This window comes from Nycticebus coucang, chromosome 15 (assembly GCF_027406575.1).
Source record: "Nycticebus coucang isolate mNycCou1 chromosome 15, mNycCou1.pri, whole genome shotgun sequence".
Lineage (NCBI taxonomy): Eukaryota > Metazoa > Chordata > Mammalia > Primates > Lorisidae > Nycticebus > Nycticebus coucang.
In genome coordinates this window covers 10,750,434-10,776,119 of record NC_069794.1, presented here as the reverse complement: position 1 = coordinate 10,776,119, position 25,686 = coordinate 10,750,434, and the positions used below count along the sequence as shown (strand labels likewise).

Genomic DNA, 25,686 nt, shown 5'->3' with positions numbered 1-25,686 from the left:
TATTCTTACTGCACTTATATAATGATGAGCCAAATATGACAAAATTAAACTCGTTTTAACAACAAATTGCTCTTATTCTGATTATCATCAATAGAAACTGGGATAACTCTAGAGAGAAAAATTATTTCTAAAGGAAAGCTGCAATATACTTATTATTAGATTGTGTCCCTGTCATTATTTTTGAGTTTTTATTATTCACCTGTAGACTGGACTGGATCCTGAATTTTTCTGGGATCCTCCAACCCACTTTTCTCCCATGAATAATAACAAAATCACCCTTTTCTAAGGCCCTATGAGCTGAAGCCAAATAATGTCATAAATTTCAAGGAACAAGCCTGGTGCCGGATGTGTGAGCCATCAGACATGACATCATGTTCACCAAACTTTCCACTGTCATAACCAGAGATATTCAAATTGCAAACCAGGATGGGAAGTTTCCAACTTCATGCTGTGGACAGCTTTCCCCGAGACATCTGAACAAGATCCCCCTTATCATAATGGGACCCTTACCCCTCTTAATTTTTCGTTTCTTATGACTACCTTTTTCATTTGCCAGGATAATTATGTAGTTAAAAATGACATAATTAGTAACTTCTGAAGGGAACTTCACAAAATGTTGAATATTTCATGCTAATCCTAAATATTTATATAACCTAAGGATTTCCTTTTGCTCATTCAGTAACTTTAGCAACATCACTAATACAACTGCTGCTCACTCTGTGCTTCACTTCAACCTGATCATCATTAATAAATCATATGATTGCTCTAGATTCTTATCTATTGGTTACATAAGGAGATATCTGTGTATTGCTAACATTATACACTGTACCCAGATAAATTCCTTTGGGAAAGTTGAGACCCAAATACTCAAAATGAGAAAACAGACCACATGGTTACAACAGGTCTCACCTAATTCCCTGTGATATTTGATTGATGTAGCTGGTTGCTTTTAAGCCTGGGTTCATGACTAGTTACTATTATGCAAATTGTTTTTACTATTATTTTATACTATCCCATTATACTCTTGCTATTAATTTACTTTGTATTTTTTAAAAAAAACTTTGTACCCATTGTCCATTAAATTTCTGCAGAAGTACAACTCCTAATAGAATAAGGCTAACCCTGGGCTTCGAGATGATAGTGACTGCCCTATCAAGAGAAAACTTTGAACAATGAACCCCAGGTAGACTTAGCCTGAGAACCACTCCCTCCAGATCCTTTTTGTTGCTCAAATGTCACTAGAGGGTTTTGACTCCTAGTCACCAATACATCCCTCTGATAGGTAAGGGACCAGGTTAACACAGAGCAGGTTCATCCTGGCTCCAAAAGATGATCAAAACCTAAGAACAGAATAGTTGGTCAATGATGCTTTTATAGAAAGGTCTTGATTAAAAGAGAAAAATATGAAAGATGTCACAATCAAAATGGAGTCACTTGCGTCAAACGCTGATAAAACGAAGCTGGGAGAAAGATTATGAAGGGAGGTTTCTCACATGCAATTGCCTAATAGCAAGAACTACCCCCAAAGACTACCCAAACCACAACCAGCTCATTGGTTTCTGGACTAAATCCACTTGGCTATCATTCTTTGTGCACATTTCTAGATTCAGAATTCATAAGAGAGATTGATTTATAATATTTTTTTCCTAATGTGATTTCAGTAGAAGGTCATTCTAGCATCATAAAATTTAAATTATAGATTGAGGTTAAATTTTATAAGGCATTGTTTCTATGGATTTTTTCATTTAGATTTATTCTGTATTCTTGTTTTTGTTCATTTCTTTCTTTAGTTTAATGTTTTTATTTATTTATTTTTTTTTGTGGAGACGGAGTCTCACTTTATGGCCCTCGGTAGAGTGCCGTGGCCTCACACAGCTCACAGCAGCCTCCAACTCCTGGGCTTAAGCGATTCTCTTGCCTCAGCCTCCCGAGTAGCTGGGACTACAGGCGCCCACCACAACGCCCGGCTATTTTTTGGTTGCAGTTTGGCCAGGGCCGGGTTTGAACCCGCCACCCTCGGCATATGGGGCCGGCGCCCTGCTCACTGAGCCACAGGCGCTGCCCTAATGTTTTTATTTTTAATACTTTTCCTTCTGTGTGAAGAAGGTTTCTCTTCAATATTTCTTCCTTCTGTGTGAAGAAGGTTTCTCTTCAATATTTCTTTTTTTTTTAAATCTCAGATTAATGTGAGGGAACAAGGAGGGAACATTTCAGCCTGTAGCAGCAGTATCAGAAGCATCTTGACCATTGTCTCTTTAAAAGGTGCTTCTTCCCTTTTCTAGGATTTCTCCTTCTGCAAAACAGGTTAAATTTATAAAATACTATTTTGTGTTCAGTATCTCCTGTTATTCCCCCACCTTTTTTGATTTTCATGCTTCAATCTGAATATTTCCTAATAACTAGATTACTAGTCCCCTTTTCTCCTGTGTCTAATCTACTATTGAGTCTCTTTAGCCAATTTTTAAATTCAGTTAGTATAAATTTTAATTCAGAATTTCCATTTTATTTATTTTTTACAGATAGTTGGTGACTATCTCCATGTAGTAATATAGTTTTTTGAGGATGTCAATTATGAATGTTTGAAAGTCAATGACTGAGGCTTCAGTTTGGTGACCCAAATAATTTTCAGATCTCTTTCTTTTATCTACTTTTTTCTCTTTAATTTTTGGTAATTCTGTTCTGTTAGTTGAAATATCTGATTTTTTTGTTTAGTGTAAACATTGTTTATCAAAACTTGTAGAATTTTTTTAATGATGTTATCTTTCTTGGAGGGGCAATTTACTTTTTCTTCTGGCAGGAATATATACAAATCCAATCGGGGACTGAGAGGATAGTGAAGTGAAAGCCTGGGATGGTTATCAGATCCTTACCCTCCTCCTCAAAACGGTCACATACCAATGACATGTCAGGCACCGACTCCACCAAAGGCATTTTTTTTTTTTATTGCTTTAAGCAGGACAAGAGAACATGCAAAAACAAGCCATAAGTGGGGGTAGGCCTCTCCCCATTTGTGTGCAACTTAAAAGTGCCTGTATCCCATTATTGTATTTGCAGGAAGATGAAAAAGCTTCTGCTTATTCTGCTTAGTCTGTTCAGTCTGTTCATCCTTTAGATACTGGTTTCTGCTTAGCATTCCAACCTCTTGTCCCCAAATATTTTCAAAATTGAGAAATTAGGAGATGATTTACCCAGTAGGCAGAACTAACTGCTCTATGGCCCCCTTTCTCTAGTATCTTGGCCACTCAAATGCTGGCCCCTTAGGAGGCTTTTACTTAATGTCACATGTTGGATTTTTGCTAATCTAAAATTTGTATCTGAAGATAGAAACATGAACATGAGACTTTAAGTTGCAATAGGAGTTGGTTGAGAAAAAAATGTCAGGAGAAGCTGTCATTTAAAGAAGCAGCATTACATAATGTAGAGACCATAAGTTATCTGAAGCATGTTGTTGGCAGAGGGGAAAATAAGTAGATATTCATACTAGAAAGAAAGATATTAGGTGTTAAAAGCCACGTGCTACTTCCAATTATGTAAAAATGTGAAATTATATATAGGTCAGTTTGTGGAAGCCTTTTGCTCTTTAAGTTACACAGCATATTGCTTGAATTTTAAAAACTGTTCAACCACTGTGCCACAACCTAATATTACAGGGGTGTTCAGGAGATTCAAACAGCTATACTTTAAGCATCTAGATTTCCATTTCAACCTTTTTAAAGGTAACTATTGAACAAGCACTTCCAACTTTGAATTTTTTGAAATAGGAATGTTCAGTTATTTTCTAAGATTGTTAGAGCTTATAAGTAGCAGACGCGGGATTCTCTCTTAGGGTTTTTTTGACTCCGGATTACAGATTCTGAACCCTTATGACAAACTTCCTGGCTTCAGTCCCTTTGGTGATGGGAAGCACACTCCCTACCAGGGCAGTCCATCTCATTCTGAACTACGCTGATGCTATTTACTACAGCACAGGAAATTCTGCTTTCCTGTAACTTTTACCTCTTAATCCTAATTGTGCTAATTCTGCTGTAAAATGCAAAAGTGGAAAAGTTAAAGCCAGTGTACTCTACTCTTAAACTTTAAGCTCATTGGCTTTCTGGCATTTCTCTCCGGCACGGTTTCCAAGCTCTGCATATGTTTGACACAACTTTAAAGACAAAATGGCTTAAGTCCTGAATATAATGCTAAAATATGTTTTTCAAAATTGGATGTAAAACGTGTTCGGAGGTGTGTATACATAATTATTGATAAAATTTTATTTTTAGAAGTAGCATCCAGCTACATAAATTATGTATGCCATTTTATGTCTATTTTAGGTGTGAAAATATTTTTATTTTGAAATAAGTTCAAACTTATAAAGAAGACTTCAAAAGAGTACAAAGAGTTTTTTTAATGAAATATGTGAAGATAAGTTGTTCACATGAATTTCTATCACCCCCAATCCCCCTGTGCATAGATATAAACATTCTTACGTATACATAAGCTCCTATGTATGCAATATTCTTTCTAATATTTTGTGACCTGGGGAAATTAATGTTGGTAGAATCAGAGACATGACTAGGAAAAGATTAAGTTACCAGTAGAAAATATTGCTTTATGGTGAATTTTTCCTTAATTTTAAAAGATTAATCTGTGATGGAAAGTGCATGATGTATTTTTTATTGATTTTGATGTTCAATTCGTAAAATATATTTGCTAATTATCCTCAATTTGTGAAGAAAGTCTACACTTGTTTCAAACCAGTTTAATTAGCACTCCTGAAATGTGTATTAAGGAAGTGTTATATTCACTCACACTTTTTAATTTTTTGAAGTGTCAAAACCAAAAATGTCAAAGTGACTAGGGCCTAATTCCACTCTCTGCCCAAATAAATTCATCTTTAAGAAATACTTTCCCTGGAAATGTGTCTTGATTACGTCCATCACAGTGCTGTTTGTCACTGTGACTGGCATTTACGGCCTGCGTCTATACTTAGGCATTGTTCCCTAGTGTATATTTATGGTGAATTACAGGTGCATAGGTTTATTCATGACCAGAAATAGAATCATTAAAGTCAATACCAAAGATGGCCAAGATTTAGTGTGATGTATATGTGCAGAAGCCTGATAACCAACCAATGGATTGTACCAGGTGGAAGAAAAGAGACACTTCTTCTAATTCATATTAGCTGCTTCACAGTGGGCTAATTACTTAAGCTCTACATTTTATGCTTCAGTAACTCACTGATGCTTTAACCTTGAGCGTGTCGCTTACTTTCCGAGTAACAGCTGTACATGAGTATGATATCACTACCTAATTTATAGGAATTTTGTTAGAAAAAAAGAATCTTGAATACTTTCAGTTGTTATTTTACAAACTATGAAATGAGATGATCTTGTTCAGAGGACTAAATGGCCTCTTTTGTGATGTTTTGCTTTATGCCTTTTTCAAGGCCTCACTCATCTCAAATCTTTAGAGATGAGTGAGGCCCAATGCTTCCTTTCCATTATTTTTTTTTTACTTTTTTTTTTTTTTAATTAAATCATAGCTGTGTACAATAATGCAATCATGAGGTACAATGTGCTGGTTACATATACAATCTGAGATATTTTCACCGAACTGGTTAACGTAGCCTTCATGGCATTTTATTAATTGTTGTGTTCAAACCCTTATATTCTACACTTAGTAAACTTCACCTGCACTCTTTTGTACTCGAGGGTGCACAATAGAAAATTGTATCAGTGCATTTGCTAAAATGTCTAGGCCCTCCACGTAGTCTATGACTGATTAACCCTTATGTACTAATAGAGCACAAATAAAGGATTGACATTTATCTGTATTTTAAAGCCATGAGCAACTTTTCCTTGGCTAGAAATTGATCTGTAATGTCAATGTGGCTTCAATTATGTGAAGTTTTACTGCTTGTGTTTGAAATGGAAGGTGAAGGTGCCTCTCCACTGTCACATGTCTGAAGGAAGATTACTTTATTCTCATAAAAAAAAAAATTTGTACTTAGATGAAATGGTGAAGAATGTTACAGTTCTCAAGTGTTTAATTTCTTCTCATAGAATTTACAGGAAAACTTAGGATGCCTTTGGCAGGCACTTGTTCTAGTGCAATCAGGTTGCTATGGTAAACCTATTATTTTGGGCAAAAGAGGACTATGTTAGTAAAGTACTAATCTATTTTCTGTTTTATGCGAGCCTCTAATTACTCCCCGACTATTGAGCATGTACTGCAAGTGTGGTTTTTACCATTTTTGAAAATGAAAAATGGTAGGTTTATAGAGAGTGTACCCACTGCTTCCACACTGGCAGGTGCATTTGATGATACAGTGCTTTTCTTAAATAATCTCATTTTGGATCAAGAAATACATTAACTTTTTGTTTTTATAGAAAATGGTTGATAAAAGAAGTGATCAGAATTTATGTGAGTAATTGAAATCCAAGGCTTTCAGCATGAATTTCATTATAAAATACAATGGTAACAGTACACAGTATCTGTTGAGCATTTCCTCTGTGCGGGGCCTGCGCTGGGTACACCACGTGTGTTACAGAATTGCGATAATCCTTTGTTATTGGTATTATTTTTATTCTCAAAGCAAGCACAAGGGATGAGGTTAAGATATTCTTCCAAAGAATCACATTTCATTGCAGATATGCCAAAATTAAAATCCAGAACTATTTAAAGTCAGAGCCTATATTTTTAATTATATCTGCACCATAAAATATATTTCCCTAACACTGGAACAGACACTTTAAGACTTAGCCCCACATTACCTTTGCCAGAAACCTTCTCTAACCTTGCAGGCAGTGTGTGTGCTCATGTGTTTTACCTTTATTTTCCCCGTAGTGTTTAAAAGTTCTTCTTAATTTTGTATCTCTGTATCTAGCACAACACTTAACACCCAGTTGACATTCAAAACGGCTAAAAAAATAAATGATAAAATGCTCAACATCTTTAGTCATTAGGGAAATGTAAATAAAGGGAAATCAAAACCACAATGAGGTATCAACTAATTCCAGTGAGAATGAATGACTCTCATTGAAACATCCCAGCACAAGATCAGTGTGGATGCGGAGAGAAGGAACACTCATACACTTTGGGTGGGACTGCAAAATGCTACAACCTTTATGGAAATTTTCACGGAGATACCTGGAAGAACTTAAAGTGAACGTACCATTTCCTCCAGCAATCCCACTGTTGGGTATATATCCAAAGGTAAAAAGGTCATCTTATAAAAAGGATACCCTGCACTCGAATGTTTATAGCAGCAAAATTCACAATCACAAAGATGTGGAAACAACCCAAGAGCCCACCAATACATAAATGGATCAATAACATGTGGTATATGCATACCGTGGAGTATTACTCTGCTGTAAAAAAAGGGTGGTGATCTAGTACCTTTTGTTGACAACTTGGGTGGAACTGGAAACCATTCTTCCAAGTGAAAGCATCACAGGAGTGGAGAAATAAACACACACACTCAACATCAAATTGGAGCTAATTGACCAGCACCTAAGTGCACATATGGACGTAACTTTGAGTAAATCTGTCCAAAAACAAAGGATGCAAACAATATATGTGTACCCCCAAATATTCTGAAATTTAAAAAACTATGTCTGTTGAATGAATAACTGAGGGAGTGATCAAAGTAATTCAGGCACTCAGGATTGTGAGGCCGGCTGAACCTTTTCAGGAGCAAGAGCCCATGTGTGTTCTCTGTGGGTATAATCTGAAGGTTGCTTCCTCCAGCTGGACACCCCAGTGTGCACGTACAGGGTAGAAAGGATGTGGTCATGTGTGTGTGAGTGTGTGTGTGTGAGCATGTGTGTGTGTGTGAGTGTGTGTGTGTGAGCATGTGTATGTGTGTGTGTGTGTGTGTGTGTGCATGTGTGTGTGTGTTGCATATTTGGTTCTGGAGATGATTTCATTGTAGGACAGTGACAGTTCTGGTCCAGGCATCCACCCTGTCATGTCTAAAACTTCCAGATTTTCACTCCTTCACACATGCACAACCCTATCACTGGTGATGATGAAGAGCAGGTGCAATGGGTCCTCAATGAGAAAGGATGTCACTGAATTAGTTATCAGAGCTCTCTCCTGCTGCTATCCACGAGGTGAGAGGGCAGCAGCATCTTCCTGTGCGTCTCTGCCTCTGGGGTTTAGTCTTCAGCACTGCTGGTTTGAAGATGGGGCCCTGTGGAGATGAGTCCTTGATAGGAGGAGCTGAAATAATGTCAGAGAAAGGGAAGGCAGAGTCTAAAACTGGAGATATTTTTTGTGCTAAGATAATGCAAGAAGAAGAATCCAAGAAGAAAAGAAATACCTGGAAAAAGAAGGAAGGTGTGATGGTGAGGGCTGAGGTGAAATGAGAGTGGAATTTCGAGAACAATAGACGACTCTTTTTGAGAACTTTGCTTTTCAAAACTTTGCACCTGGGGCAGCGCCTCTGGCTCAGTGGGTAGGGCACCAACCCCATATACCAAGGGTAGCAGGTTCGAACCCAGCTCCAGCCCCAGCCAAACTGCAACAAAAAAATAGATGGGCATTGTGGCGGGCGCCTGTAGTCCCAGCTACCCGGGAGGCTGAGGCAAGAGAATCGTCTAAGCCCAGGAGTTGGAGGTTGCTGTGAGCCGTGATGCCATGACACTCTACCAAGGGCGATAAATTGAGACTCTGTCTCTCTAAAAAAAAAACAAAAAAAAACTTTGCACCTGCATTTGTGCAACACAAGGCTCTTTCTTTTTCTTTTTTTTCATCTGAGTTTTATGCAACTCTCCCCAACCTATTAGAATGTTCTAGCTAAAGGCCTTCTTTTCCTCCTCCTCCTCCATCTCTTTTAACTGCTCTGAAGTTTTATCTCCTCCATATGCCACCCATATATAGAGAAAGAGATGATAATTTATTTGTCATGGATTATGTAGAGATCATTTTTGAGGCAGTCTATTGTCAGTGGGAGAGGGTGCTGTGAGTCGTAGGTGAGTCTGGACTGGTTTCAGACAGATATGCAAGTGCTAATTATCTGATAAACCCAGAACAGAGTTTTATTGCCAGAATTATTTTTACATATAAAATAATCGGTGCATGTAATATTGTTCAAAAATACACATAACATTCTGAAATGTTAAGCTTCTGAATGGTTTTAAGATTCTGAGATAATTTTATGGACACACACATACACACAAGGTGTCCATAAAGTTCATGTGCAAGTTAATATTGCACACTATTTTAAGTTGCACACGAACTTTGTGAGAAATCTCACAGCTTAAACTTAGGTTTAAAATTAAAGCTCCTCCCATCAAGGTCTCATAAAGATTAAGCCTAAACTTAAGCTTAAGTTTAAAATGAGAGGATGTCCTAGGAAATTTTATCTCTGTCATATTTTATAAAACAATTATTAAAAGTATGTTGACCTTTTAGTTTTATATTAGTAGTACTTTTTATTATGAAGTCAGTAATGTTGCTAAAAACAACAAAGCAGTTACATTACCCAACATTTTTATTTGTAGTTAATATTTAGTGAAGTGATATAAGCTCTATGGAGTAGCGAGAATTACAGAATTAATATTTCTTTTCTTTAGCAGTACGCTCCCATACCTATTCAGTACATTACACATTTTTAAAAATATTTATTGAATTTGATACAAGAAATATTTTATAGTACGTGAATCAGGGTTTATAATTTTTAATCTAGTTCTTGAAAAATGTACTCTAGGATAAACATATGTATATCTTTGAAAGAAGATTTTATCTTAATCTTTTAATGTATTTTAATGGTTGTGAGAAACCATAAATTTAAAGAGATTTTAATTAAATGAGATATATTTTATTTGTTAAAATGATTGTGCATAGAGTTGTAAACTGTGCTTTTTGTCAAGTTTTTAACTTAGCATTTTTCTGTATTTTACAGAAGTTACATGTCAAATTTGAAATGTTTAAGTGAGATGTATTTTGGCCAGACCTTCTAAGTATCTGCCTTAGTTCATTCTTCTTTGCTAGAGTATAATGAATTTTAAACTATAATTCATAGGGATTGTGGTCATTTATAAAATAATAGCACTGGACTTTTGTATGCGTCTAAAGATTATCTACTTCATTAAAATGTAGAGGATGTAGACGTAGTGTAAAATTCAGATAGGTTTGGTTGGGTGGCACTGTGATGTTGACAGAATTAATTTATTCTCACACAGTTATTTTTATCCTCTTTTCTGTCTGTTTCTGAAATGTCATCTTACAGATTACTTGCTTTATTTTTATTTTTTTAGGTATCTCTCTTTCTTTTTCTTTTTTGGATTTTCCTCTAAATATGTTGTATAAAACAAGCACTTAGTAACAGGAATGTAGACTTCCATTATCCTCCTTTCTTATTTAAGAGATTATTAATTGGATAGTCATTTGAGAAGCTACGGTTAGATCTCCAAATAGTAACAACATCGTTCAGTAAATAAAGGAAAAAGGTTGGACTCAGTTTCACTTAGAAAACATCAATACATCTATATGTGAACGTCTTTCAATTAAGTCAGTGGAGAGCTTAGCTGGCTGCTCACAAGGTTCAGATCTCACTATTAGTCCGAAACAGAGAGATCTGACTGTTTTTGATAGGGTTCCGTTATCCACTCATTCATCAGAAAATGTGCAGTGTGGACCCAGAGCTATGTGAGATGGGACACTTTTCCCAGGTAACCCAGCAGGAAGGTTTCAGAGTGGAAATTGTATCTCTGGGTAAGATTTTACTGGGAAGGGGGGAGAGTGCACACCACAGGGCTGACAGGGCACATGAGCAAAGTCGCTGACATGCCTGTGCCAGGATGCCTAGAGTTATGGTTGGAAAGGTGAGCTGGACCAAGTGAGTCCAACGTGAGGAATCACATGAAGCCATCAGAAGATTTGTGCAAGGCAATTACATAATCATAGGTATGCTTTCAGAAAGTGGATCGTAAAATTTCAAATTGAATGGAGGAGACTAGTTAAGTAAAAGAGGAAAGAATCAAATATGCCATCTGTTTTTGTTTGTTTCTTTGATTCAGTGACAAGATTGATGATGGTGACATTTTTCCAGATAAAGGTCTTCAGGCAATTGAAAACAAATATATATTCTGAGGGAGATATTCCATTTCAAGTTCAAGTTCTACTGTTAATGCTCTTACATAATCCCTTCATGATCAGAACACTTAAGAAAATTGGTATAGAAGGGACATTTCTTAAACTGATAGAGACCATCTACAGCAAACCCACAGCCAATATCATATTGAATGGAGTTAAATTAGAATCATTTCCACTGAGATCAGAAACCAGACAAGGCTGCCCATTGTCTCCATTGCTTTTTAACATTGTAATGGAAGTTTTAGCCACCGCAATTAGGGAAGAAAAGGTGATCAAGGGTATCCACATAGGGTCAGAAGAGATCAAACTTTTGCTCTTCGCAGATGATATGATTGTATATCTGGAAAATACTATGGACTCTACTACAAAACTCTTAGAAGTGATCAAGGAATACAGCAGTGTCTCAGGTTACAAAATCAACATTCATAAATCGGTAGCCTTTATATATACCAAAAATAGTCAAGTTGAAAAAACAATTAAGGACTTTATCCCATTCACAGTAGTGCCAAAGAAGATGAAATACTTGGGAGTTTATCTAACAAAGGACGTGAAAGATCTATATAAAGAGAACTATGAAACTCTAAGAAAAGAGATAGCTGAGAATGTTAACAAATGGAAAGATATACCATGCTTATGGTTGGGAAGAATCAACATTGTTAAAATGTCCATACTACCCAAAGCAATATATAATTTCGATGCATTCCCCATTAAAGCTCCACTGTCATACTTTAAAGATCTTGAAAAAACAATACTTCGTTTTATATGGAATCAGAAAAAACCTCGAATAGCCAAGACGTTACTCAAAAATAAAAACAAAGCAGGAGGAATCACGCTACCAGACCTCAGACTATACTACAAATCGATAGTGATCAAAACAGCATGGTACTGGCACAAAAACAGAGAAGTAGATGTCTGGAACAAAATAGAGAACCAAGAGATGAATCCAGCTACTTACCGTTATTTAATCTTTGACAAGGCAATTAAAAACATTCAGTGGGGAAAAGATTCCCTATTTAACAAATGGTGCTGGGTGGACTGGCTGGCAACCTGTAGAAGACTGAAACTGGACCCACACCTTTCACCATTAACCAAGATAGACTCTCACTGGATTAAAGATTTAAACCTAAGACATGAAACTATAAAAATACTAGAAGAGAGTGCATGGAAAACCCTTGAAGAAATTGGGTTGGGTGAGTTTTTAATGAGAAGGACCCCCCCGGGCAATTGAAGCTGCTTCAAAAATACACTATTGGGACTTGATCAAACTAAAAAGCTTCTGCACAGCCAAGAACACAGTAAGTAAAGCAAGCAAACAGCCCTCAGAATGGGAGAATATATTTGCAGGTTATGTCTCTGACAAAGGTTTAATAGCCAGAATCCACAGAGAACTCGAGCGTATAAGCAAGAAAAGAACAAGTGATCCCATTGCAGGCTGTGCAAAGGACTTGAAGAGAAACTTCTCTGAAGAAGGCAGGTGCATGGCCTACAGACATATGAAAAAATGCTCATCATCTTTAATCATAAAAGAAATGCAAATCAAAACTACTTTGAGATATCATCTAACTCCAGTGAGATTAGTCTATATCATAAAATCCCAAGACCAGAGACGTTGGCGTGGATGTGGAGAAAAGGGAACACTTTTGCACTGCTGGTGGGAATGCAAATTAATACATTCCTTTTGGAAAGAGATATGGAGAACACTTAGAGATCTAAAAATAGATCTGCCATTCAATCCTGTAATCCCTCTACTGGGCATATACCCAGAAGACCAAAAATAACACCATAACAAAGATATTTGTATCAGAATATTTATTGCAGCCCTATTCATAATTGCTAAGTCATGGAAAAAGCCCAAGTGCCCATCAATCCACGAATGGATCAATAAATTGTGGTATATGTACACCATGGAATATTATGCAGCCTTAAAAAAGATGGAGACTTTACCTCTTTCATGTTTACATGGATGGAGCTGGAACATACTCTTCTTAGTAAAGTGTCTCAAGAATGGAAGAAAAAGTACCCAATGTACTCACCCTTATTATGAAACTAATGTAGGACCTTCACACGAAAGCTATAACCCACTTACAACCTAAGAATAGGGAGAAGGGGGAAAGGGAGAGGAGGGAGGGGGGAGGTAGGTGGAAGGAGGAGGATTAATGGGATTACACCTGCAGTGCATCTTACAAGGGTATATGTGAATCCTAGTAAATGTGGAATGTAAAGGTCTTAGCAAAATAACTAAGAAAATGCTATGAAAGCTATGTTAACTAGTGTGATGAAAATGTGTCAAATGATCTATGAACCAAGTGTATGGTGCCCCATGATCATACTAATGTACATAGCTATGATTTAATAAAAATAAATAAATAAATAAAAAATATACAAAGAACTCTTATAATTCAATAGTAAAAAAGATAATTTAAAATGGAAAAAAATGCTCTTACATAGTGTAAATATTACTAAACTATTTATGCAAGATTTTTGTTTAAATGTATCCATTCAATAAACTTTGATTCAAACATCAGGAGGACACATAAGTACAGCTACTTCTGTATTTGTGAAGGTTCATGAGAAGGTTGGTGCAAGTATCATAAATTTGGTGAAATTTACTTTGGACCTTGAATAAGTTTGGAAATTTTTCTAGCAAGTATATGGTAGTGACTGTGACTTGAAGAAATTATGATAAATACATACAACCTAAAACTGAAAAAACACATTCTGTCTGTGTAACTGGAAATGCTTACGTCTTTAGAATAATGCAGGTGATTCCTGTGGTTTCCCCACATCTGTCAACTGTACCAGACCACATTCTGATGGTTCTGTAGTTTGTCTTTTTCTTCCCACGGTCTGCATTATTGGAATTATTTGCAAATCCACCTATGAAGGGGGTGAGTGTTTATGTGTAGGTGACTGAAGCTCAGAAAATCTAGATTCTAATACAAACACTGCCAATATATAATTATGTGATCTTGGGCAAATCATTTAGCCCCAGTTTCCTCAACCATCGAATAAATTAAAGGAAATTGTAGATCCTCCTGACATTTTACAAAAACAATGTGCATTGGTATATTTTCCAGAGAAAGATCTGAACCTACCAGTTAGGATTCTTGATTGCAAACAACAGAGACCAACTTCATTAACTGGGTTTTTAAAAAATATTCCATTAGAAAAGTTTAGGCTCAGAATGCAGCTTTGAACCATCAGCTCCTATAGCAACCTGGAGCAGCAAGACACTGCCAGGAGGGAATCAGCATGGCTGCCATCACTTCTGAGTGTTAGCTGCCATGTGCTCAGCTCTGCTGCCCCTGGACACCCTCTGTGTGCTCCTGCACCTGCCACTCTGCCACAGGCTGTGTGCCTTTGCTTTCACCCTCAAGAATCAAAGCCCTGACCAAGAGCATCTGGTGTGTCCCTGTGTCCCTGTTCTGGCCACCAGGGTATAGGAATGGGAGGAGGGGTGCCTCCTGTTGAACTTGGGAATCCCTCCAAGAAGAAAGAGAGATCAATGGAAGGGCAGCCAGAACGACACTGTTTATTTCCACATCTTCCACCAGACTCTCAAAGGGGCCGTGACCTCACTACTTCTGCCAGAAGAGATTGTGAATCACTGTGTCAGATTACCTTTAATTACATCTCGGAAATTATATGATTCTAAATACTAATTTTTTTTTCCTCCATCATCTACCAACTCAGAATTGCCTTAACAAGATACAAGTTCAGCAACCGAATGACTAACAACATTGCAGGGTTGGCCCTGAAGTGTCTTGTGATCATTTCAGTGGGTGTGTAATTATGATGGTCAGGCTAGTGACAGAGAATAACAGATGTCTGGGAGCGCTGTCACCCAACTGAATTTCTGGCAAACCCACACCAATTCCTCTTACAAAAGGGGTTTACTTTCTCACGTAGGCTCCTCATGCCGCAGCGCAGTATAGGAAGAGGCGTATGGTTTATGCTCAGGTGCACAAACTTTAAGGGTAATGAGGATGGACAGAAATTCTGAGTCTATTCCTTACTAGCTGGTTCACATGGCTAGTTACTTGCCCTCAAAATGTCTTCATTTAGTAGAATGGTAGTAATAATACTATTCAATGTGTTTTGTTTTCATTTTGAATTATAGTGTTTGACACATAGTTACATCTCAAAAATAACACTGAAAATCATCCTAATGGTACTAGCTAAGGGATTCCCAAACTAGGAGCCAAATTCATTCAAAAAATATTTATACTTTTAAATTTTAAGTCAAGAATAATAAAGATGTTTACACCACATGTTTTGACATAGGTTTCATGTTAAAATGAGTTCTATGAACTATAGAATTGACTACATGTAGTCACTAAAATTTCACATTGAAATGTGCCTCATGAACTTTTTTGCCCCCTCGTGGCAGACCCTCAAAAAATTTTTTTAAAAGACCACATTATACTAAATTATATAAAAAAATTGTATAATTCATTCCACTGTGTTAAATGGTATCACCAGACTAAGTTGAATAAGAAAGCCAGAGAGTTTCCTAACTGAGTTATTCTTCAAAGATGAATAAAACAACCAAGAGAATAAAACAACCGGCCATCTAAGCCGGTGATAGTCCTTTCTGCTCCCCTCATCCTCGGCCTTTGTTCTTAACCTTCAACCGACCTCAGGGAGATTAAAAGAGTTATTTGCCTGTTATCAGGCACAGCCTAGAACTGGTCAAGGGGATTTGGGTGTAAGGTTACTCATGTGTCCTCGAAAACCTTAGTGACTCTGTGGCTCTCCTATTGAGTGTTCTGTGTCTTAATACTCTCCAGGTAAATGCGAATGTGGGAAATGCACCTGCTACCCTCCAGGAGACCGCAGGGTGTACGGCAAGACCTGTGAGTGTGACGACCGCCGCTGTGAGGACCTGGAGGGCGTGGTCTGCGGAGGTAATGGTTGCTCCAGGCTTGTGCTACCAGGATGCAACTCGCTTCACCTGCCGTTCTTCTACTTATTCCTGCTGTTTCACTCACTCTTTAAAAAAAGATGAATATCAACATAGTGTTGGATTGAAACCAATATGCAGTTAGGTTTATAATGACTTTTATGTCCTTGAACTCTTGATTTAGGGGGTACACTGTCAATAAACAATCACTGAATCTAAAGTAAGTACTAAGAACTGAGCTACGTTATGATAGGGAAAGGCTTTGCTGCAAGTCAGAACTCTCAGCTGATTTCTATTACTTTACTCATCGGCCCTGATGGCGAAAGTATCATCCACAGCTTGAGAACGTAGTAAGGTTACACTCTATGCTGAACTACTAAACCACAAGAGCTCTACGCTCAGTTTCCGTGGTGGTTGTCAGACCCAAACGAGAGCTGACTGCACGTAACAAACTGTCCAGATAAAAAATAAGGCAGAGAGAGGGTCAGGAGTTAGCAAAGGTAACCACAAAAATGAGGGTCCCAGAAGCCAAATGCTGACCTGAGTGCCATCCAGGTGAGGGAATGTGGGTCAATGTTATTCTTGTCTTCCAATCTTGAAAAACTTCACTTGGTAGAGATTGACGTGTACAGATTATTGCACCTTCAGGTTTTCAGAACAATTGAAGTGAACTGAGCACAGACTCACATTAAAAAGATATATTTCTATTTCTTTGGGATAATTATTATAATGCATTGGACACTATTATTGGGGGAAAAAACAGATTGAAAATCTTACCTATGAGAGGCTGGGACACCATCCTTCCAACATCTGTAACCCTCACTGTATCAGTCATCTGTCTGCCTGTTCTCTCACTAACCAACTTTAAAATACATAATTACAATTTCACTAAGAATATTTTCTTATTTTCCTTCTCTGTGAAGCAAGGGAAAGAGCCATTTTAAATATCTGTTGTGCTGAATGTTTTTTTATTTTTTTGTGCCATCATCATGGCAGCCCCTCTAAGAAATTATTTCTCCTCTATTCATTTCATATATGGAAAATTGACTGAGGTTAGAGGAGATAACATCCATTACTAAAAAGTGTCAGATCCAGGGTTTGAGATCTGCTTTTCAGTTCACAGATCTGTCCCTCGGCACAGTTTCCCCAAGAATGACACTAGATTGTTTTTACATTACATCAATATTATTTTTAGGTTAGATCCTCTCCTCACTGGTGTTAATTGCTAGAAAAGATCTCAGTAGATTTTAGTCTTTTTTGTTTATTAAGGACATGTATTAACTTATTTAGTATTCATAACAAAATATATAAATCCTGCCTGGCACCTAGAAAGTACCACATACATGTCCCAGCTCCTTTTATTTTTTTTCTTTTTTTTTGAGGCAGAGTCTTACTTTGTTGCCCTCACATAGAGTGCTGTGGTGTCACAGCTCACAGCAACCCCAAACTCCTGGGCTCAAGTGAGTCTCTTGTCTCAGCCTCCCAAGTAGCTGGGAGGACAGGTGCTTGCCAGAATGCCTGGCCATTTTTTTGTGTGTGTGAGACAGGGTCTTGCTCTAGCTCAGGCTGGGCTTGAACTCCTGAGCTCAGGCCATCCACCTGCCTTGGCTTTCCAGAGAGTGCTGGGCTTACAGACATGAGCCACCACACACGGCCCCAGTTCCTCTTATTCATGTCACTGTCTCTCTGATGTGCCACGCTTACCTCACGTGGTCCTTTTTGCCCAACTTCTTTGGTGACTTGGTAGGGAGTGGTCGACACTGTAGAAATCTCTTCCATTTCTGTACTCATTACATTACACGAGGGCTGTCCAGAAGGTATCCAGCCACATGTGTCTCTATTTTTCATAGTACGTGGCTGGATACTCTCTGGACAGCCCTTGTATCTTTCCTCCATGAATCTCTCTTTATCTCCAACTTTGGAGGAGGAAATCAAAAATGAAAACAAATCTATTAGATGAGATGAAATAGTAACAGAGTGAGATGACATCTCACAAAGGGATATTGTTTGACTAATTCTCAGCTGTGCATGTTCACACTCTTCAGCTTGTCAGCCTGCATAGCACTATCTTAGGGGGAAAGGACTTCCATGAACCAAACTTGTAGAAGACAAATGTATAAACCAGAACACCAGTTACTTGATTTACAATGAGAAATATAGTTGCTCCCAGAAATTAAAACTCCTTACAGAAAGAATTTGTAGGAAATCGGTTCCAGAAATAAGGAGTGGTTATAAGCAACTTATTTGTGAAGTGAAGGACATAGTGGTAGGAAGATTGAAAGTGCAGCAGAAAAGGGAAGAAGCGGATAAAAATGGTATCATCCATGTACTTCCTGTTTATGGTCAACTAGAGCTGCTTCCCACACAGAGTGTGAAACCCGTGGGAGCCTGTGCAAAATGCACAGTTCTTACATACCCATCCCGTACTGGTTAAAGATTAATTCTGGGAGGCATGAATCCTCCTGTGAGTCATGTTCAGTTGTTATAGACTATATACGTGGACCCTCTGAAAACATCATTATTCATCATAAAAGTTTATGAAAGTCATAAATGTGTGCTTTGTTCATCAAATAAGTCACACCATAAAAGCAGGCTTTGTCCAGTGATGGTCCCTAAGAGATGCTGATTTTTATTGTATATGACTTTAAGGTTCCATAAAGAAAATGTACTCACACGCTGGCCCGTGTGTATTTTATCATTATAGGCAAATGTAAGCTTAATCACAGACTTCCCTCCTGCACTCCATGTACCCGGGGTGAGAATCAGAAATAAACTCCTCACTGCCTTTCTCCTTCCATCTATGCTCCCAAAATAGCTGCCCGTGAGTCCAATTAAAGAAACAAGAAGGGATAATGAAGAGCCACCTCTTAATTACACAATCAGTTCACAATTCTTCAGAGAGTGCTTTAGTTCATAGCTGCAATTTGAAGGGAATAATGCAGCCCGGGAGTGCAAATTCAGGGACTCCAGGAGTTCTAGCTTAGGCCGCCCCTTTCGTAGATGGACAGTACAGTCAGCAGGTGGTTGTGTCCAGATTACATCTTAAAATCACAAACCTCTCCTGAATTTGTAAGTGTATCAGTTATCTGTGTTGGGCTGAAGATGAAGAACACAAATAAATCTGCAGGTTGCCACCGCAGTGATGACAGTGAAGTGGCTGCCTGAGCTCCAGGAGGGTGCCTGCAGCCCATCTCTCTTCCTTTGTGCTCTGCCCTGCCAGTGTAACTTTTATTGTCATGCTTATAAACAGTCTCCAGGTGTGTCTTTGGGACAGAAAATGGGAAAGAAAAGGACAAAGGGAAAAGAACACATGCTGTCTAAGTCTGTCTCATTTCCTTTGGAAACAATAATTTCTTGGAAATCTCAGGAGATTTTCTCTTATTTCTCATTCATTAGAAACTGTATGCAGTATGGTAGGTCAAAAGAAGCCTGGGTAGTCAAATGCTTTCCCGATGGATGAATCATCACCTCCCTGAAAAGAGAAATGAGGGTTGTTTTTTTTTTTTTTTTTAATAATAAGGAGTGAGGGTATTGGTAAGCAATGTTTGGTATCTGGTTCAATAGTACCCATTCATAGGTCAGTTTCCTAACTGAGAACCATCATCACAGTATTTTAAAGAAATGTACATAAGAGCCAATGAACTTAATTGGAAAAGCTCATAATCTAGAAGAGCACTGTCCAGCAGAACTTTAAAAGATGATGGGAATATTATATATCTGCATTAGTCAATGCAATAGCCACTGGCCACATGTGACGTTTTGGCACTTAAAATGTGATTAGTGAGGCTATGAAATTAATTTTTAAATTTTACCTAACGTTAATAAATTTAAATAGTCATATGTGGCTAGTGACTGCTGTTACACTGGACAACACAGGTCCAGAGAGTTCTTGATCAGTGTCTTGGTGGGAGGAAGGGAATATACCTGGTGGTGGTGTCTGATGCCAGGAGGGAAGTGTCTGGGAGAGGACGGATCAAGTCATTCTATATCCGGGTAATTCTTTGCTTTGTGAAGACCTGGGAAGTCAGGAGAAGGCAGATTGGGTGCATTTCCAGGGGTTCATTGACTTGTCCTCTTTCCAGTTTCCTTCTATAGTGATACGTTGTCTTACTACATGAAGATGACTGCCACTTCTACCACTAAGCAGAGACGTCCTTCTCAGTTAGACGATTGGTCAATGGCTCTGCCACTTCCAAGTCTTCCAGTCACAGGCTTACATGGCAACACAAGACTCAGGCAAAACCTGACTGAAACTGCTTCTGTGCTCCCATTTTTTAACTCAGATTTCCAGGAACGTTTCACTCAGTAGGCTTCCTTTATGAGGTCCTCTCCTTTGTCATCTTATGACACAGCACATTCTTCTTCTTTTCCTCCTTCCTTACCTAAAGCTACTTGTCTAGTTTCCCTTCCTTTAAACTCACCTCCTATGTTTGGTATTTCCCAAGCTGTACATGCTGGGTGACCTCATTCGCTTCTAAAGCACTAGCTGCCTTCAACTTTTGTACATTCGGGTGCGTTTTTCAGGAGCCCAGCCCCAGCCTGTGCTGAGCACCAGCTTCTTCTCCAGCTGCTGCTTGACCTCAGTATTTGTTTGTCTTAAGAGATCTCACACACGGGGGTTTAACACAGAGCTGATTTTCTGCCCTTAACTCCTCCCTTTTGAAGCTGCTATATCTAATAAGTAGCATCATTATTCACGCTATTTTTCTTGCCATAACCTTTCAAGCATCATGGCCCATAGGTGTAGGCTCCTCCACTAACATGTATCTCCATTGTTCTCTGCATTTCCACTGCCTCTGTCCTGCTTTCAAGTCTCTCCCTCGTTCACTGGGAGTATCCCCGCAATGGCCTCTCACCTCTCTTCTCACTTCCTACAACACACCTTCATCCATCCCACCCAGTTGCCAAAATGAATTTCCAAAAGGTAAATTGTATCACATCACTCTCTTCCACAATGCCCTCCTGTTAGTTCTCATTTCTCTGAAAATAAATTTAAATTCCTTACCAAGATTAAACCATTTTTATGCTCTTATTTCAGACTATCTCTCCAACTTTATTATTCCATTTTTTAACTTCTTATTCTTCAAACACATTGGCCTCCTTTCACTGCCTCTAGCATGCCAAGTTCTCTCTTGTCTCAAGGACTGTTCATTAGCTTTTCTAGGCTCTGTTTCTAGAACATTGGCTGTCTGGTTCCTTCCCATCCCTTGAGTGTCATCCTTGGACTACCCTGATTATCAGTGATTTCTCTATTGCTCTGTACTAGCGTCCTCTTTCAGTCTTCTACACATTAGGTATATGTGTTTATTTATCGTGACTTGTTTTCTTCCCTAGTAGACTGAGAGTACCGTGAAGACAAGGTCAATGCCTATTTCATTCACTGTTACGTCCTAAACTATTAATATAATACCTGGCACACAGCAAATATATCTTGAATGGGTGATTAAGTTTTTACAGTTTATAAAGAAGATATTTATGGAAGTTGTTTTTTATTAATTTTAAGTAAAAGGAGGTCGTATAAATTGCTAATTAAAACATTGAAATATCAGTGCATTTTGATGATTGTATGGGCTAGATGCTAACTTAACTTGACAGAAGGATGTGATAAATGAGCTAATAAATGAAAATATCTCCCATTTTCTTGCATATAATTTTACGTTAAATTAATTGCTTTCAGGTTCCATTGAGTTACTGTTAATATCTTAAATCAAAGGCAGAATATCTTCCTCTGCAGTAGAGATCTGCCGATTATGTCACACTGATGACAATTCTTTTTTTTTTTTTTTTTTGTAGAGACAGAGTCTCACTTTATGGCCCTTGGTAGAGTGCCGTGGCCTCACACAGCTCACAGCAACCTCCAACTCCTGGGCTTAAGCGATTCTCTTGCCTCAGCCTCCCGAGTAGCTGGGACTACAGGCCCCCGCCACAACGCCCGGATATTTTTTTGGTTGCGGTTTGGCCGGGGCCGGGTTTGAACCCGCCACCCTCGGCATATGGGGCCAGCGCCTTACGACTGAGCCACAGGCGCGGCCCACTGATGACAATTCTTATCAACCCAGAGTCAGCAGGAAATATTAGCATTTGAAAAGTCCGTAGCTCAATGGGCCCACTACCAGAAACTAGCTAGCTTTCTTTCTTTCTTTTTCTTTTTCTTTCCTTCTTTCCTTCCTTCCTTCCTCTTCCTCTTCCTCTTCCCCTTCCCTTCCCTTCCCTCCCTTCCCTTTCCTTTCCTTTCCTTCTTTCTTTTCTTATTTTGTACTCCAGAATATCTGCCTTCAAAGATGACAACATTTAACTCCTTAAGAAAAATTGTACTTTAAGTAGACTTTGATTCTAGTGGAGAAGTCAAGATATACTAATTTAATAACTAGTTATTGTGTGGATAGCTCTTAGAGAACCAATTCTCTAACTTGGTTCTACTCTACAGAAAGTAGAAATAAAACAGCAACTTATGAACGTCCCATTACCTTTAAATGAAAGTCCATTCACCAAAGAACTTAGAATAACATGTTCTAGAATCAGTTCAGGGCTCTCAGTTTGCATTTATGGGGAATAAATGAGAATATTTTGTAAAAGCAACCTCAGCCTATTACAGATGTTTTTGAAGATCCGCTGTGTCTAAGGCAGGGTGCTTGGCACTCTGGAGATCAGTGTGCTGAATCAGAAGTAATTCTCACTGTCAAGGAATTCACAGTCAAGTAATGGATTTATTTTAAAATTAAATATTGTGGAAAATAGAACAGTTCTACAGGAGATGAAAAAATCATGTGAAATTAGAGAAGTGGCAATGAGTTCTACCCAGGGATATTTGGAAGGTCTTCATCAATTGTTGCTCACTTTTGCTGAGCTTTGAAAATTAAGTAGGACTCTAATATGTAGAGTAGGAGAAAGGTATTCCTGTAGAGAGGTCAAAAGTGTGAGAAATGTGCAGGGAACAATGTCAGTTTGGTCAAAGGGAAAAGAGAAAAGAATAAGATTGGAAAAGAAGCCTCGGACTCTGTTTTATAGGAACCTAAAATATAACAAAGATGATTTATGTCATAAACATTAGGGAAACATGCAGGGCTAGAGATCATGGATGTTACATGAGCAGAGTTGTGCTGTGGGACTCTGAGCAAGAACATTGGAGAGAGATGTGATGGGCAGGTTTCTCCAAGTTCATGATGGTGATCAAAATGTGTTGGAGGGAACTTCAACAGACATGGCAACATTTGGATGAAGGGAAAAAAGAACATTCAAATGTGACTCAAAACATTTTGAACTAGTTGCCTATAAGGATAGATGTGCTATTGAATAAAATAAGACAGATGCACCTTTGGAAAGAAAATTAGATAATACATCGGAGAGTATTAATTGGGGATGTTAATATTAATTGGGGACGAGTCATGAAAATGGAGCTGGCTGGAGATACAGCCCTGTGGTCATTGTGGTTATCAGAAATCTTATGGTTTGATGAATTTTTAAAGGGAGAAATTATAGCGAGATAAAAGAAGACTATTGAGTATGGTCAATAAGAGGATATCAACATTTATCAGGTCACAAAACAGGTAGAAGAATACGCAGAGACAAAGGGGAAGTTTTGAATGGGGGCAAGGAGAGTCCCATGTCATGAATACCAAGAGAGAAGAGACTCGTAAGAAGAAAATGCCCGTGAATGCCAAATGTACACCTTCAAATGATGCAGCGGTTGAAAGAGATAGGAATTAAGAAAAGTCTTCTAAGCATCTCTCTTTCTAACATGAAGTACAGACACATTAGGGAAAGTGTGGGCTTGGAAATAAGGGGCACTGGAGTCAGGTTCTAATCCTGTATGGCTGGACTATGTGTGTGATGTGAAGCAAAATTACTTAGTCCTTCTGAGGCTCAGTTGCCTGACTGTAAAATGGGGATAATACCCATTATCCCCACATATTCAAAGGGCTGGGATATCAATAAATTTATTATGTGGTCATAGAGAGAAGAGGCTGTTGTGGAGGTCTCTATATGAACCAAGTTTGCCCTTCATTCGCTTTCCATTAACCACCAGGTGATCATGTGTTATGGAGGACTATCTCCAGGATTCAAGGGTGGTCACATCAACTAATTATAACTGTGACTTGCAAACTGCTGAGTTTGGGCCACTTGTTTTTCCTGTGAAGAGCTGAATTTAGTGGGGGGAAAGTGAAGCTAGGTTTACTTTTGAAGTTCCCTCCAGAGTGAATGATTGAGGGAAAAATAGTGTCATGAACAGCTTCAGAAAGTCTGGTCAGACCGAATGATGATGATATTTGTCCCGGGAAGGAGACCAGGGACCACTGTGTACATCATGGCTTGATTTTTATCTCTTAGTGCTTAACACAATGCTCTGTTCATAATAGATAGTGGGTCTTTGCCAGGCAAATAGCTGAATCAGAGGCATCCTCCCGTAAGGCAGTGCATGAATCAGGAAAAGAAACAAAGCATTGAATGGAACAAGGAATTAAAATGGAAGTTCATACAATCTAATGTGGTGTTGGTGCAAGCAACTAAACTTGTGTCTGTTCCTACTGTTAAGTAGAAAGGTACACACAGTAATTGAATACCAAATGCTGTTCATGTGGAAGTCAGCCTTTTGTTTTTAGTAGTAAGTGATGGGAGAGCAATCAATAAATGCTGTAAGCAGTGGTGACGTGCCTGGCCTTGCTAATCGGATGTCCTGGTGTGCAGGAAGAATCACACTAAGACTCCATACTGATAAAAATGCAAATGAGGAAACACTTTGTATCCAGAAAGGATGGTGTAATTCTATCTTAATTTATTTCAGGGTCCCTTCCTCTCTCGTCCATTTTCTATGCTGCATTCCAATTTATTACGTTAAACTAGAACTCTGTTGTGAAGTTCTTTGAAACAGTTACATGCCAGATTGACCGTGCATAGAGGACAATGCGTGTTGGATAGGAAATGAGGTCCCGTAGTCTATGCATTTTAAAACCCCTGCCTCAGCTCCGTATTTACCCACCTGTCATCTCACCCCCACCCTGTGGTTGCTTCCCAGGCCACGGCACGTGTTCTTGTGGTCGCTGCATTTGCGAGAGCGGGTGGTTTGGGAAGCTCTGCCAGCATCCGCGGAAGTGTGACATGACGGAAGAACAAAGCAGGAGTCTGTGTGAATCAGCAGATGGCATATTGTGCTCGGGGAAGGGTGAGTATCTCTGCAGGAGCTGGGCTGGATTCCTGCTCTGACACAGAGCAGCAAGTAGCAGCCATCTTTTCCAGAAAGAAAACCACGCAGGTCTGCCGGCACCAGGCCTGACGCCTGAAGGTGAACCCTGGGAAGTTCTGCAGCTGAGAAAATGAGATGCACAAGAGAAGGTTCATGCACAGAGACCCTCAGCCGCATGTGTGCTAAGATCTTGCTAAATGAAACAGGATTAATAATTTTATAAGGAATAAGGGCAACAGAATATGCCAGTTACTGAATGGACCCCTCCCCATGCAAAGAAAGGCAAAAGGCCCATCACTGAGTTCACCTCTGAAAAGCACAGCCGGGAACGGCAGAAAAGTGATCACTAGTGTCTGAGATGCCAAAAATATGACTTTTGGAACTGCTGGGGCTAAATTTTACACATGTATGTGGTGAAAGGGAGAGCTGGAACTGTGAGTAAGATATGAGAAGAGGCTACATATTTAGTTTCATAAAAAGTGCAAGAAAAAGGATATGGGTCCTACAAATCTGGTGCAAT

General features: G+C 38.7%; 1 protein-coding gene across 4 annotated transcripts in view; it reads left to right on the top strand.

Moving 5' to 3' along the window:
* The window catches only part of ITGBL1 (integrin subunit beta like 1), a 282,440-nt gene that overhangs the window by 244,678 nt on the left and 12,076 nt on the right, over positions 1 to 25,686 (top strand). For all 4 annotated transcript variants that reach the window (XM_053563368.1, XM_053563370.1, XM_053563371.1 and 1 more), the window contains 2 exons: positions 15,873 to 15,989; positions 24,999 to 25,145. In XM_053563368.1, the coding sequence (XP_053419343.1) occupies positions 15,873 to 15,989; positions 24,999 to 25,145 (264 nt within the window). The remainder of the gene's footprint in view (positions 1 to 15,872; positions 15,990 to 24,998; positions 25,146 to 25,686) is intronic.